We start from the raw sequence: 14,239 nt of genomic DNA, 5'->3' as shown, positions 1-14,239 counted from the left end.
ATCATTGGAGCGCGCGGGGTAGGTATTTATTCCTCCATGGCGATTTCAGATTCCTGCGGTCGCTTGCCGTTGTCCGTTCCCAATCCCACGGCAGCTTCGGCGGCCTTTTGCGTATGAGGGTCTTCGCGCAGCAGGCGGAGTCTATAATTGATTGAGCCCCTTCCGTCAGTTTCAATTCTCATACGACGCAAGTTGGCTGCGGGGTTTCGGCTTCCATACCTTCGCTTGTGATTCTTGCCCTTGGTGTGGGAGACCATATTGTACTCGCTCTCAAACCATTTTGCGCATTCGACACAATAGTGCTTCCCTAGGCCCGGAAGATCTTCTGCATCTTTGGTGGCTTTGTACTGCGCAAGGTGCCTGGGGGAATCGAGGTCTTCGCGTACTTGATCGTAGCCTCTGAAAATAGAAAATCAGCATACCAGGACAGAGGCGACACCATCCTTGGCATAAACTAGGACATACCTTGTGAGGCGCTTCGTCTTCACTCGTCTCAATGCACCCATATTCACGTTCTATCAACCAGAAAGGACCAGCCGAAAATTCTTCCCGATGCGTCGTTGGTATCAAAGTCCTTATCACCGATATACGGAAAGACTCTGTCAAGAGAGCGGGTCACGGGGTTTCGCAAAATTACGGAGTGTTCCGCCCTTGTGTGCGAGGAACGCAATGTTGAAACACGTTGTGTCTGATTGGGCGAGAACTACACATTGCTTGGCAATCGGCCCGCGGGAGGTAGGTATCGGTAGGCCTCGGCTTAGGCTCGGTTTCGTCAGCGGATACATGGATACATGAGCCCGTAATTTATGACGTTTGCAGTTTTCGGCTCATTGCTCCGGAAGAGCAACAGTCTCGTCCATGATTTCATCCCCCAGTCATGTTGCAGGCGATAATAATAACACACCCAGTCCTTCAATGATACACGAAAGATGGAAATATTCCAACAACGACAAGTCTTAGAATTATAGAGCAAGAGTAATATAGCTCAATACTAGCTACGATATCCGGACAACTGTAATATCGGTAATATTGCTGTGTACAAGTAAGTATGGAGAACGGGGTAATCAGCCGCCCCATTATTGGCCCAAGCGGTCCATTTCAACCTCACATGCGCTCATCGCCGCACAGGCTCATTCTTCCTCCGGAGTTTGCGGCTAAACATACTGTAACGGTATGTAATGGTATTTCGGAGGCAGGGAGATCCTCTACCTCAGTAAACTGTCAATCCTACGTGAGAGTCTCCAGAGGGTCAATGAAAAGCCATTGAGGGCGAGGGTATTTCGAATTGAAAATCGTCTGGACGCTGAATGGCAGATACAATACGAGTTTAATGTTGATGGGGAATGGGGCAAGGTCTGTTCGATCTGTGCTTCCTTGTGTCCGGGAAAATTAATAGGGCGGTCCGAATGCGTAAATAAATTACAAGGACTGTATTACTGTCAAATGCGGTTACGGGTCCTCTGCTCCGGTCTCCCCCAGTGGAGTAGTCGCTGTTGGTAACAAGAATCTTTCCATTCCCATACGCCTATTCTTTTTTATCTGCTCTCATCCCTCCTTCTTCTCTTTCTTTCTCTCTTCTCCTTCTTTTCCAATCTCCACTCCATATTTGCTCCGGCTCTCCTTGGATGTGTTGCAGCCGTGTTTACACATAGAGAGCTTTCATCATGATCTCCTCAAGGCTCGCGCGCATGGGTGCGCTGGTAAGTTGCTGCTCCTTATCCCACCTCGCTGCATCGTCCTGTAGAAGCAGGAACGGCAGCTAAGCAGGAACTGCGGTCCAAGCACGGACGTTGACTTCTTGCTTTTTTCGGTTGATCGATATGCTAACTAATATCTACTTAATAGGCCCCTAAGTCCCGTGCTGTGAGCTATCCCGCCCACCTTTCACCCACCCACAGAAATGAATATACGGTTGTTGGATGGCTCTGGACAAAAGATGATTAACCTGCTATGCAGTTCTTCGGAAACCGGGGCATGGCCACCGTCACCGACAGCCCTCTCGACAAGAAGGTCGAGATGACCCATTGGGAAAAGGTATGTGTATTCGTCTAGCCCACTATGGAGGGACATCCTACGTATTGTGACATAATCGCTAACGGTCTTGATTTAGGGTAACTACATCAACTACAAGTAAGACAGCACCGGTATACCCAAAAAAAAAAAAAAAAAAAAAAAAAAAAAAAAAGCAGCAGCATATGCGGCACATCGTGCAGCTTGTGTCTGCTTGGGGTACGATTAGCGGATAACTGACATGGTTTGCGTTTTTACAGGAAGATGTCTGAGAACCTTGACATTGTCCGCCAGCGCCTGAGCCGTCCCCTCACCTATGCTGAGAAGATCCTGTACTCTCACCTTGACGACCCTCACGGCCAGGACATCGAACGTGGCAAGTCCTACCTGAGGATGCGCCCCGACCGTGTTGCTTGCCAGGATGCCACTGCTCAGATGGCCATCCTTCAGTTCATGTCGGCTGGTATGCCGTCCGTCGCTACCCCCACCACCGTCCACTGTGACCACTTGATCGAGGCCCAGGTTGGTGGTGACCAGGATCTTGCGCGTGCCAATGATATCAACAGGGAAGTCTACGACTTCCTTTCCACTGCTACCGGCAAGTACAACGTTGGTTTCTGGAAGCCCGGCTCCGGTATCATTCACCAGATTGTCCTGGAGAACTACGCTTTTCCCGGTGGTCTGATGATCGGTACTGACTCTCACACCCCTAACGCCGGTGGTCTCGCCATGTCCGCCATTGGTGTCGGTGGTGCTGATGCTGTCGACGTCATGGCTGGTCTTCCTTGGGAGTTGAAGGCTCCTAAGGTCATTGGTGTCCGCCTGACCGGTCAGATGTCCGGCTGGACTGCTCCTAAGGGTAAGCTATTCAAAATACCTATTGCGGTTCTCGCCCGATACTAACACCATGGGTTTCCAGACATTATCCTCAAGGTCGCTGGTCTCCTTACCGTCAAGGGTGGTACTGGTGCCATCATTGAGTACCACGGTCCTGGTGTCGACTCTCTGTCTTGCACTGGTATGGGTACCATCTGTAACATGGGTGCCGAAATTGGTGCCACCACCTCGCTCTTCCCCTACAACGACCGTATGTACGACTACCTCAAGGCTACCAAGCGTCAGAACATTGCCGACTTCGCCCGGAGCTACGGCAAGGAGCTCCGCGAGGACGAGGGTGCCGAGTACGACCAGCTGATTGAGCTCAACCTGTCCGAGCTCGAGCCTCATATCAACGGTCCCTTCACTCCTGACCTTGCTACCCCTATCTCGAAGTTCAAGGAGGCTGTTGACACCAACAAGTGGCCCGAGGACCTTAAGGTTGGTCTGATTGGTTCTTGCACCAACTCCTCGTATGAGGACATGTCCCGTTCCGCCTCTATTGCCCGTGACGCTCTTGACCACGGTGTCAAGTCCAAGTCTCTCTTCACTGTCACCCCTGGTTCTGAGCAGATTCGCGCCACCATTGAGCGTGACGGTCAGCTCCAAACCCTCGAGGAGTTCGGTGGTGTCATCCTTGCCAACGCTTGCGGTCCTTGCATTGGCCAGTGGGACCGTAAAGATGTGAAGAAGGGCGAGCCCAACTCCATCATCTCTTCCTACAACCGTAACTTCACCGGTCGTAACGACGCTAACCCCGCCACCCACGCCTTCGTTACCTCCCCTGATCTTGTCGTTGCCATGACCATTGCCGGTACCCTCAAGTTCAACCCTCTTACCGACACCCTCAAGGACAAGGACGGCAAGGAGTTCATGCTCAAGGCTCCCACTGGTGAGGGTCTCCCTGCCCAGGGCTACGACCCCGGCCGTGACACCTACCAGGCTCCCCCCGCGGACCGTGAGTCCATCAACGTCGCTGTCTCTCCCCAGAGTGACCGTCTCCAGCTCCTGGCCGGATTCAAGGCCTGGGACGGCAAGGATGCCACCAACCTCCCCATCCTTATCAAGTGTGAGGGCAAGACCACCACCGACCACATCTCCATGGCCGGTCCTTGGTTGAAGTACCGTGGTCACCTTGACAACATCTCCAACAACATGTTGATCGGTGCCGTCAACGCCGAGAACGGTGAGGCCAACAAGGTCAAGAACGCCTTCACTGGCGACTACGATGCTGTCCCTGCTACTGCCCGTGACTACAAGGCTCGTGGTGTCCAGTGGGTTGTCGTTGGTGACTGGAACTACGGTGAGGGTAGCTCTCGTGAGCACGCTGCTCTTGAGCCTCGTCACCTTGGCGGTCTTGCTATCATCACTCGCAGCTTTGCCCGTATCCACGAAACCAACCTGAAGAAGCAGGGTATGCTTCCTCTCACCTTCTCCGACCCCGCCGACTACGACAAGATTCAGCCCACCGACACCGTCGACCTCCTCTGCACTGAGCTCGAGGTTGGCAAGCCTGTCACCCTCCGTGTCCACCCCAAGGACGGTGCCGCCTACGACGTCAAGCTCAGCCACACCTTCAACGAGTCCCAGATCGAGTGGTTCCATGACGGCTCTGCTCTCAACACCATGGCCCGCAAGTCTGGCTAAATGCGAGAACCCTTGTTGAATCGACCTTGAAATAGACCCTTGGTTGATAAGGATTTTGTAAATTATGTGTGTTTCTATTTCAATGACGGAAACATCCTTCCTGTTAAGGAGGAAGGTCAGGTATGATGGGGAAAATGGAGTCCAGCCCTGAAAAATTTCTTTAACGATTTCCTTTTTCTGTTATTTCCCTTCCGTGTTTGGGTGGGTTTTATGGATATAGTTTTGTGTGGTGTTTTTCTATATCATCTATTCCTGTATCTTAGGAGTGAGCGCATACCATATTTCCTTTTTTTTGTTCAACTTCTGGTCCAGGTTAGTACCGTAGCTTCCTGCATCGTAACCAACTATCCTAACCGTAGTTATTCCACAGCAATGCTGACAAAGATGGCGTGCTGGACCGAGGCCCAGTGTAGATTTGCCCCGCGCTTCGGGAGGCACTTGGTGAATCTAGGCGTAGATAAAGGCTTATAGTTGGGTGTGTTACTAATTCATGTACGATCCTGTGTCTCTTATGATAACTTGTACAAGTCTCATAACGGATTACAGTGCTTTACCACACTCAGCTGGCATTGTGTAGCACGATAAGATATATTTCTACCGCCTATTTATCAGACCCGAGGGTTAATCAATTCTTAACTAAATTCCCTGCAGTTCCCTATTACAGCACCAACACAACTACTATACCATGGCTACACAATTGATCCCACTGCCTGAGGTGGAACGACTCAGTGCTTCGGTGGTGCGGATTTTGGGGGGCAACCCTGGAAAGGTAGGCCAGCAATTATCCGGGAAGTCGGAGGCGATATGGCTAACGGCTTATTGCCGTGGGAAATAGTTCACATTACAAGGTAAGTCAATCTACACTCCTGTGAAGGTTTCCGAGTATCCCGAATTCTGATAAACAACCAGGGACGAATACATATCTGATCGGCCGAGGACGCCAAAGGATCCTCATCGATACGGGCGAAGGCAAACCCGCCTGGGCAACAAGTCTTAAGAATGTCTTGTCATCAGAGAATGCAACCGTGCAAAAGGCGCTCCTCACGCATTGGCACGTGGATCATGTCGGTGGCATTACTGATCTCAAGCGCCTCTGCCCTCAAGTGATTGTCCATAAGCGCGAACCCGAAGAAGGGGAGGAGGGCATTGAAGATGGACAGGTATTTAGCGTTGAGGGTGCGACGCTGAGAGCGTGCTATACTCCTGGACACGCTTTTGATCATATGGCGTTTGTTTTGGAGGAAGAGGACGCTCTTATTACCGGTGATAGTAAGTCCATCATTATCATCCGCTTGATGCTTGATGCTCGATGCTTATATTTTCATCTTCGATAGATGTCTTGGGACATGGGACGAGTGTCTTTGAAGACTTGAAAGCCTACATATCCAGCCTGCAGAGGATGCACAGTCTAGTCTCCGGCCGCGGATACCCCGGCCATGGCCCAGTTATCGAGAAAATTCAGACGAAAGTCACTGAATATCTGAAGCACCGTCAACAACGCGAGGACGAGGTCGTCCGAGTCCTCCGATACGGCAAGCTCGACGTTGGTGACGACGAGAAATCCCCGGAGCGCAAGGGATGGTGGACTCCGTTGGAGTTGGTGAAGGCGATCTATAAGGATGTGCCTGAGAGTCTGCACCTGCCTGCGTCACATGGGGTGTTGCAGGTACTTATGAAATTGGAAGATGAGGGCAGGACGATTCACGACTCGGTATCGGGGAAATGGAGTTTGGTGGATGGGAGGTCTGCTTTGTGAATACGGGGTATCTCATGATTTTGTATAAACATGCTCTCTGGTATATATTCATGTCATTATTGTATCATTTCAACCGGCTAATACTATGTATAGAGCATCTTAATGCTATTATATCATGTTCTTAAAAGCTTCAATGGCATCGGTTGCCCAGAAACCAACTTAGCACAAATGAGTAACGTTCTACGCAGAATGAAGTTGTCTCGAATAAATAGTACCAGGAGAAGAATTGCCATATAAAATGGTGTTATTGGTCGCAGTAGTAATAGCATCATCCATTACTGACTCCGCCCAACCAAATCTCCTCCGCTGACCTCATCGCCATCTCATAACTATCTCTCCTCTATCTATTCAACCTCAGCCAGCCCTCATATCCAGTTTGAATCAATTTATGACCTTGCTATTAAGGAGCACATTCGGATTTTCTGTTCATTTTCAGCTTCGCAGTGTGATCGCTGCCCGCTGCGCTCTAGATTGCGTTGGTCCGCGCGCATTAGGCTCTGAGGTCACTCTTCCCCGCCGCCGACGACTTTCCTGCTTGTTTTGAACTTAGGATTTGAGCAACGACCTTTGCGGTTCCTCTTTTCTTTTCTCTTCTGAATATCAGTCTGGTATATTCTGATAAGTAGGCGAATTTGATCTTTGGAATCTTCTGGACTCATTTTGACCGGCTTGTCTTCCGCTTGACCTGATCCTTTCGGAATTGGTTTGTACTAATCCTTTTGAGCTTGGCTTCCCCCTCTTTTTTTTATTATCTATTTATTTATCTATTTTTCTTTTCTCTATTCCTAATAATTTCTTCAAAGCAGTGTCTTGCTGTTATCAGTCAAATCCCTTTGTTTATACGGATACTCGGACGCTGTCGCAAACGATAACCTACCTACAATCTTTCGTCGCGATGCCGGGCATCGATAACAGCGGCAACGAGGCACGGCTGCTCCTCGTCTCGAACCGGTTACCAATCACTATAAAACGTTCTGAAGATGGCAAATATGACTTCTCCATGTCTTCCGGTGGCCTGGTTAGTGGCCTGAGCGGCCTGTCGAAGTCGACAACCTTCCAATGGTACGGGTGGCCCGGCTTGGAGGTTCCCGAGGAGGAAGTACCCCATGTCAAGGATCGCTTGAAAGACGAGTATGGGGCGGTCCCGGTGTTCATCGACGATGAACTGGCAGATCGGCATTATAATGGGTTTTCCAGTTAGTCCATCTCACTATACCCGAGATGCGGGTTGAGCTAGGGTCTCGGCTATGCTGATGGCATTATCTTTTGTTGATTAGATTCGATCCTTTGGCCGCTGTTCCACTACCACCCGGGTGAGATTACATTTGATGAATCTGCGTGGGAGGCATACAAGGACGCAAATCGCCTATTCGCCAAGGCTATCGCAAAGGAAGTTAAAAACGGAGATCTGATCTGGGTACACGACTACCACTTGATGCTACTTCCGGAGATGCTCCGGGAAGAGATTGGGGACAGCAAGGAGAATGTCAAGATCGGATTCTTCCTTCATACGCCTTTCCCCAGTAGCGAGATCTACCGAATCCTGCCCGTTCGAAACGAGTTGTTGCTTGGTGTCCTTCACTGCGACCTTATAGGGTTCCATACCTATGATTACACCAGACATTTCTTGAGCGCTTGCTCACGGTTACTGTAAGCTCGGACCTCATTTCATCGGACTTTGAAGAGTGCTGACCTCTGTGCGAAGGGGGTTGGCAACAACCCCAAATGGTATTGAGTTCCAAGGCAAGATCATTGCCTGTGGTGCTTTCCCAATTGGTATCGACCCGGAGAAATTCCAAGAGGGCCTTAAGAAGGAGAAGGTTCAGAAACGGATAGCCATGCTTGAACAGAAGTTCCAGGGCGTGAAGCTCCTGGTCGGAGTGGACCGACTTGACTACATAAAAGGCGTACCCCAGAAGTTGCACGCGCTTGAAGTCTTCCTTAGTGATCACCCAGAATGGGTGGGAAAAGTGGTCTTGGTTCAGGTTGCGGTGCCCAGTCGACAGGATGTTGAAGAGTATCAGAACCTTAGGGCCGTTGTCAACGAGCTCGTTGGCCGAATCAACGGCAAATTTGGTGAGTGCGCCTTTGTGCCATGCTGATGAATGTTCTCCATTACTAACGGCCCAAGGAACGGTCGAATTTATGCCGATTCACTTCCTTCACAAGTCAGTTAACTTTGACGAGCTTATTGCGCTATACGCAGTATCAGACGCCTGCATTGTTTCTTCTACCCGAGACGGTATGAACTTGGTAGCATACGAATACATTGCGTCGCAACAAAAACGGCATGGTGTCCTGGTACTTTCAGAATTTGCCGGTGCAGCTCAAAGCCTCAACGGGAGTATAATCGTCAATCCCTGGAATACGGAAGAGTTAGCAGGTGCTTATCAAGAGGCCGTCACAATGGGAGATGAGCAACGGGCTCTGAACTTTCACAAACTGGACAAATACGTTTCGAAGTATACTAGGTATGGTCTCATTCATTCTCCTGTTTTTGAAGTTTCTCACAATTGCTGACCCATGATAGTGCCTTCTGGGGCCAATCGTTTGTCAATGAGTTGACGAGAATATCTACGGCTTCGGCAGAGAAATTCCAGTCGAAACCAGCCACGCCAGGTCCGGGCTCTCAGGTCGATGGTGTCAATGGCGCTGAGGCCAAATGAGCACTGAACATCTATATCTATATATTCGTCTATTTTAATTAGCTTGTAAAGGGGATTGCATGATATTGACATCTTTGGTTGCTCATGGCTTTGGCGCGTTGAAATGTTTGCTTTATGTTTGCTTGTATCAAATGTCTAGCTTTATAATACATACTAAGGGCTATGAAAAGTTGCTTATGAAAAGATACTTGGACGTTGTTTTGCCTGGATTAATGGAGTAGGACCTAGGGCATCCTGTTGTAGTGAGGCGGTTGCAAATGTTGCAAACACCCACTTGAGAAATTCTCCCATCCGCCGATTGAGACCGCGATATCGAACTCGCAGGACGCTGGCCCCACGACAATTATTCAATCTACTCAGCAGTCTTGCCTCGGTTTTACCCGCGACTGCCGGAGCCAAAAATTCTATCTCCTCTTTCGATCTTGTCTCGAATTCTCGCTGAGCTGCCTGGAAACGATCCGTTACGAGTCTCCGATTTTACCGTCGTTCGAAGATCCAGAACGAGACGACTCCATCTGGTTGAGCCTGGTGGTATTTTACCAGTTCGCCAATTTCATTTTGACATCGAGAACACAGAGAGAACAAGATGTCTCCGAGCAACACCCTCTTCCGGGCAATGCTTCCCCTCCGATCTTCCATGACGGGCTTGACGACAAAGTCCTCCTCAACGGCAACCCTTCTCCCTCAATTAACACGCACAAGCTTGATGGTTTCCAGCTCTCGGCGAGCAGCTTCTACCTCCGCTGAAAACCAACAGCAACAACAACAACAACAACAACCGCAGCAACAAACACCAACCCCTCCTTCCTCGGCACCCACACCCATACCCACACCTGCAACCGCAGCAGAAGCCAAAGCCACACCTCCCTCCCTCCGCAGCTACCCCTACACCCTCAAAGTCGGCACCGTGTCTTCCGTCGGCAAGATGGACCGCACCGTCCGCGTCGCCCACCGTCACACCTTCTGGGACAAGCACCTCCGCAAGTCATACCCGCAAGTCACCAACTTCCTCGTCTCGGACCCGCGCAACTCCCTGCGCGAGGGCGACGTGATTGAGTTTTCGTCTGGGTTTCCGAAGAGCCGCAACGTGCACCATGTCGTTGAGCGGATCGTTGCGCCATTCGGAAGCGGGATTGAGGAACGGCCGCCAGTGATGTCGCGGGAGGAGCGTGAGGCGGTCCGAGAGCAAAAGAGGGCTGCTAAGTGGGAGCGGAGGGAGAAACGGTTCGAGAGTGGTGATGAGGATTCGGGGGTGAAGGAGCATGTGGGTAGGATTCGGGGTTTGATTCTGGAGAGGGAGGCATATATGTGAGCTACTGCCTTCAAAATTATTTCCCTCATTTCCTCCCTCATATCTTGGATTCTGCTCGTGGCACGGAGTTTGCCTATCAAGATTTTCGATTTCATGTACCTAGTGTATTATATTGTACTGTGTTATTCAATTGGGCCTGTGGATTTTATGCAAAACAAAATCAAGCCATTAGAAGATACAAACGAATTCATCTATGAAATGATCTTCTAAGACCTACAATACTTATTCAAAGAAAAAGAAAAAAAGATATTGTCGTAGTTGTACTCCATGCATTGCGGCCATCTGAAAATGCCAAGACTTGGGTCGCCAAAAGAGTCACCACAGCGACTGTTTACTTTGTTTTTCCTCCATCGCCCTCGAACATCATCGCATGCCCAACCACGCTCCCTACCGTTAATCGCCCAAACGATCCGGACCTGAATTCGCCTTGAAACGAATTCATACATATCTGACGATTTGTACGATTGGACTCGAGCATATACACATTACTACTGTTCATCTCTCCGACCGTCTTCTGCGTAAAATCCCCTCTCTCTACAACCGAATTCAATATTCAGCTGTGATTGTACGTCTCTTCCTCTCCGTCTGTGTGTGCGGCTTCGTGCGACTAGAGGGCTATCTCCCTTTCCCACGTCTTCTGTTTATCACCATCAGTCAATTCCCTTCTCCACTTATACCAAGCCCCGCGACCCGGTATCGCATTTGAGATGCGGATGGAGTGTTAACCATATTTCTGTGCCCCTCCAGTACGAACAAATTATCGCTTAACGAAGACGAAGACTATCTTTTTACACCACTACACCCTTAACCATGCCTGACGGAGAAGAAGATCTTTCGTCGTTACCATTGCCGGACCGATTCTCCCACAAGGTGAACCAGCCAGCCATCTCGCTCGAACCGATCGGACTCGCGAGAGTTGCTTAGGTGGGAAGAAAAGCGCTGACAATCTATTACTTGAAATTTAGAATTGGAAAGTCAGAAAGGAAGGTTACGAAGATGCGAAGCAGCAGTTTGAAAAGACGCCCGACGAGTCGCATCCAGTGTTCGCTCCGTTTATACAAGAACCCAGCCTCTGGAAAGGCGCTGTCGCAGATTCCAACGTCGCCGCCCAACAAGAAGGCCTCGGGTCATATTGTTCGTTCCTGAAATTCGGAGGTGTTCAGGCTTGCACAAGGTGCGCCATGATCCATTCTGTCCCTAGAAGGCTTCAGGGGAAAACCAAGAGAAGGGGCCTGTATAGCTGACATGTTAAATTTTTTCAGAACTCGTGGATATACCGTCTCCGCTATCGTTGAGAAAGGTCTCCCATCAACACGGCCCGCCGCCAAAACGAGCGCGCTGGAAGCGCTTTTACTATGCGTCGAGTTCGACAAAGCAGACCCCGTTATCGAAGAGATCGTGCCCACACTTTCGCACAAAGTACCCAAGGTGATTGCGGCGGCATTGGTGGGGTTGAAAGCCATCTACCATAACTTCGGATGCAAGATCGTCGATCCCAAACCAGTCCTCAAGGCGCTTCCCAAGGTATTCGGACACGCGGATAAGAATGTCCGTGCTGAGGCTCAGAATCTCACCGTCGAGCTATACCGGTGGCTGAAAGAGGCTATCAAACCGCTTTTCTGGGGTGAATTGAAGCCTGTGCAACAACAAGATCTCGACAAACTCTTCGAAAACGTTAAACAAGAACCCGCACCGAAGCAAGAAAGATTTACGAAAGCCCAGCAAGATGCCATGGCAGCAGCTAGTGCAGCCCCTGACGATGATGAGGGTGAGGGTGAAGGTGGTGAGGAAGATGCGGAGGAGGATGGTGGTGAGATCGACGCATTTGATCTCGCAGAGCCCGTTGATGTGCTTTCGAAAATTCCCAAGGACTTCCATGACAACCTGTCATCGTCCAAGTGGAAAGACAGGAAAGAAGCTCTGGACGCACTCTATTCGATTATTAACGTTCCTCGGATCAAGGACGGCCAATTCGATGATATCGTTAGGGCATTGGCCAAGTGTATGAAAGACGCCAACATCGCAGTCGTGACAGTTGCGGCCCACTGTATTGATCTACTGGCAAAGGGTCTAAAGTCTAGCTTTGGTAAACATCGCGCAACAATCATGGCGCCCATCATGGAACGGTTGAAGGAAAAGAAACAAAGTATTGCAGATGCCTTGGGTCAAGCACTCGACTCAGTGTTTGCATCAACAAACTTGTCGGAATGTCTAGAAGAGATTCTCGAATACCTGAAGCACAAGAACCCTCAGGTGAAGCAGGAAACCGTGAAGTTCCTTGTCCGCTGTCTCCGAACCACCAGGGATGTCCCATCTAAGCCAGAACAGAAAATGATTGCAGAGGCTGGTACCAAACTTCTTACCGATTCCAGTGAAGTGAACCGTGCAGGAGGTGCTGAAGCGCTTGGAACGTTGATGAAGATTATCGGAGAACGCGCAATGAATCCTTTCATGGACGGTCTTGACGATATCAGAAAAACCAAGATCAAGGAATACTTCGAAACCGCCGAAGTCAAGGCCAAGGAGCGGCCCAAGCCTATTGTTGGCCCACCCAAGACTGCCGGCCCTGCTGGGAAGAGACCAGTAGCAAAGAAACCGGCATTGGGTGCGAAGAAACCAGCGCCTGCTGCTGCCGCACCTCCTCCAGAAGAACCAGCCCCAGCGCCCAAACCTGCTGCCAAGGCCTCGGCGAGACCAGGTGGTGTTCCGAAGCCTGGCGCCCTTCCTACGCCAGGATCTGGCCTCAAGAAGAGACTTGCTGGTCCAGGGGCGACTGCCTCTCCGCAACGACGAGTCGCATCTCCACCCCAAGATGAGCAACCACCACCGCCCGCTGTGCCTAAGTTTGGTCTTGGACGAGGCCTCGCTGGCCGTCCTATCGCGAAGCCCTCTCCTCCCCCCTCCGCTGAATCTACTCCTCCACCAGCCCCAGAAATGAGCGGAATGTCCAGCTCTGACCGGGCAGAACTGGAAGAGCTGCGGCTGGAAAAGGACCGATTCATGCGCATGATCGAGGACATGAAGTACGAGCGCACCAAGCTGAACTCGCAAGTCACAGAGCTGCAGAACCAAAACGCACAACTTATCGAAGACCACACAAGAGACGTCCTAAGCGTCAAGGCCAAGGAAACGCAACTGGTCCGCGCACGCAGTGACGCAGAATCCGCAGAACAAACCGTCCAAAAGCAAACGCGGGAAGTCGAACGCCTAAAGCGTGAACTTGCCCGCTCCCTCCGCGCCACCGCAATGAGCCCTCCCAACACAATCGCAGACAACATCAGCATGTCCATCCCAGAGGGCACCCCGGACACAGGCAGTAACGGCAACGGCCCCGGCGCGACCCCCCGCGTAAGCAGCCTCCAAATGGGCTCCCGCCTCGAAAGCTCCCGCCCACGCAGCTTCGCCTCCGCTTCCCCCATCGAAGACAATCAGAACAACAACAACAACAACAATAACAATAACAATAACAATAACAACAGCTTAGAATCCCCCGGTGGTCCGAATACCAGGGATAGCGGCCTTGGACGACGCAAGTTCAGTCCTACCTTCGGAACGAGCCAGTCTGGTCTTGCTAGTCCGACGAGGTCGTCGCGGGTTGGGTCTGGTAGTTACTCTGGGGAGGATCAGGGTCAACGGAGCACAGAGCCGGCGGAGAACTGGAAGAGAGCTGCGGAGGTTACGAGTCAGTTGAAGGCGAGGATAGAGGCTATGAAGGTTAGTTCTATCAACTATCGTGTGGATATATATGGAAGGACAGTTACTGACATTGAGATTCTAGGCACGACAAGGCATTTCACGACCAGCTGGTCGCTAACGACCGAGTACGATTGCATATATTCATTCTGTCCTTTTTCGATTCTTCTTTTCTCTTTTCCATCGTATTATTATTATATGCTCCTTTCATGATTCACTTTTTGGGCGGGTTCTTGGTTGTGTCTTTGTTTTTATATGATTACTCAAAATATCCATCTT

General features: G+C 50.5%; 6 protein-coding genes across 6 annotated transcripts; 5 read left to right on the top strand and 1 right to left on the bottom strand.

Annotated features, from left to right (window-relative positions):
• Nucleotides 1-26: 26 nt before the first annotated feature.
• ASPGLDRAFT_67655 (putative C2H2 finger domain protein) lies at nt 27-506 on the bottom strand (the record flags this gene model as incomplete). The annotated part of the gene is made up of 3 exons (XM_022549164.1): nt 27-141; nt 220-399; nt 466-506. The coding sequence occupies 3 exons, from the start codon at nt 504-506 to the stop codon at nt 27-29; spliced, it is 336 nt and encodes a 111-aa protein (XP_022399485.1).
• A 994-nt stretch (nt 507-1,500) lies between these two features.
• Nucleotides 1,501-4,706, top strand: acoA (aconitate hydratase ACO1). The gene is made up of 6 exons (XM_022546995.1): nt 1,501-1,700; nt 1,846-1,863; nt 1,957-2,034; nt 2,111-2,130; nt 2,271-2,869; nt 2,930-4,706. Exons 1-6 carry the CDS (start codon nt 1,665-1,667, stop codon nt 4,531-4,533), a joined length of 2,355 nt encoding a protein of 784 aa, XP_022399484.1. The 5' UTR covers nt 1,501-1,664; the 3' UTR covers nt 4,534-4,706.
• Nucleotides 4,707-5,039: 333 nt separating this feature from the next.
• Nucleotides 5,040-6,384, top strand: ASPGLDRAFT_48890 (putative metallo-beta-lactamase domain protein). Its single transcript, XM_022546994.1, has 4 exons — nt 5,040-5,302; nt 5,369-5,381; nt 5,443-5,802; nt 5,868-6,384. Exons 1-4 carry the CDS (start codon nt 5,219-5,221, stop codon nt 6,287-6,289), a joined length of 879 nt encoding a protein of 292 aa, XP_022399483.1. The 5' UTR covers nt 5,040-5,218; the 3' UTR covers nt 6,290-6,384.
• An 800-nt stretch (nt 6,385-7,184) lies between these two features.
• ASPGLDRAFT_129599 (glycosyltransferase family 20 protein) lies at nt 7,185-8,955 on the top strand (the record flags this gene model as incomplete). The annotated part of the gene is made up of 5 exons (XM_022540905.1): nt 7,185-7,485; nt 7,567-7,939; nt 7,995-8,365; nt 8,421-8,760; nt 8,820-8,955. 5 exons carry the CDS (start codon nt 7,185-7,187, stop codon nt 8,953-8,955), a joined length of 1,521 nt encoding a protein of 506 aa, XP_022399482.1.
• A 320-nt stretch (nt 8,956-9,275) lies between these two features.
• Nucleotides 9,276-10,485, top strand: ASPGLDRAFT_48887 (uS17 family ribosomal protein). The gene has a single exon (XM_022546993.1). It carries the CDS (start codon nt 9,542-9,544, stop codon nt 10,265-10,267), a length of 726 nt encoding a protein of 241 aa, XP_022399481.1. The 5' UTR covers nt 9,276-9,541; the 3' UTR covers nt 10,268-10,485.
• Nucleotides 10,486-11,077: 592 nt separating this feature from the next.
• On the top strand, nt 11,078-14,081 carry ASPGLDRAFT_27020 (putative spindle pole body component; the record flags this gene model as incomplete). Its single annotated transcript, XM_022543623.1, has 4 exons — nt 11,078-11,137; nt 11,233-11,441; nt 11,530-13,981; nt 14,046-14,081. 4 exons carry the CDS (start codon nt 11,078-11,080, stop codon nt 14,079-14,081), a joined length of 2,757 nt encoding a protein of 918 aa, XP_022399480.1.
• Nucleotides 14,082-14,239: the final 158 nt, after the last annotated feature.

Source organism: Aspergillus glaucus (assembly GCF_001890805.1).
Source record: "Aspergillus glaucus CBS 516.65 unplaced genomic scaffold ASPGLscaffold_14, whole genome shotgun sequence".
Taxonomy (NCBI): domain Eukaryota; kingdom Fungi; phylum Ascomycota; class Eurotiomycetes; order Eurotiales; family Aspergillaceae; genus Aspergillus; species Aspergillus glaucus.
The sequence above is the reverse complement of the archived record's forward strand: the minus strand, read 5'-3'. Positions and strand labels throughout refer to the sequence as shown.

What these genes read in the sequence shown, in the direction of transcription:
- acoA (XM_022546995.1), top strand. Translation starts at nt 1,665, where the DNA reads ATGATCTCCTCAAGGCTCGCGCGCATGGGTGCGCTG. An exon ending in AGATGACCCATTGGGAAAAG is followed by an intron (nt 2,035 to 2,110) that starts GTATGTGTATTC and finishes GTCTTGATTTAG; the next exon opens with GGTAACTACATCAACTACAA. An exon ending in CGGCTGGACTGCTCCTAAGG is followed by an intron (nt 2,870 to 2,929) that starts GTAAGCTATTCA and finishes ATGGGTTTCCAG; the next exon opens with ACATTATCCTCAAGGTCGCT.
- ASPGLDRAFT_48890 (XM_022546994.1), top strand. Translation starts at nt 5,219, where the DNA reads ATGGCTACACAATTGATCCCACTGCCTGAGGTGGAACGACTCAGTGCT. An exon ending in CGCTCTTATTACCGGTGATA is followed by an intron (nt 5,803 to 5,867) that starts GTAAGTCCATCA and finishes CATCTTCGATAG; the next exon opens with ATGTCTTGGGACATGGGACG.
- ASPGLDRAFT_48887 (XM_022546993.1), top strand. Translation starts at nt 9,542, where the DNA reads ATGTCTCCGAGCAACACCCTCTTCCGGGCAATGCTTCCCCTCCGATCT.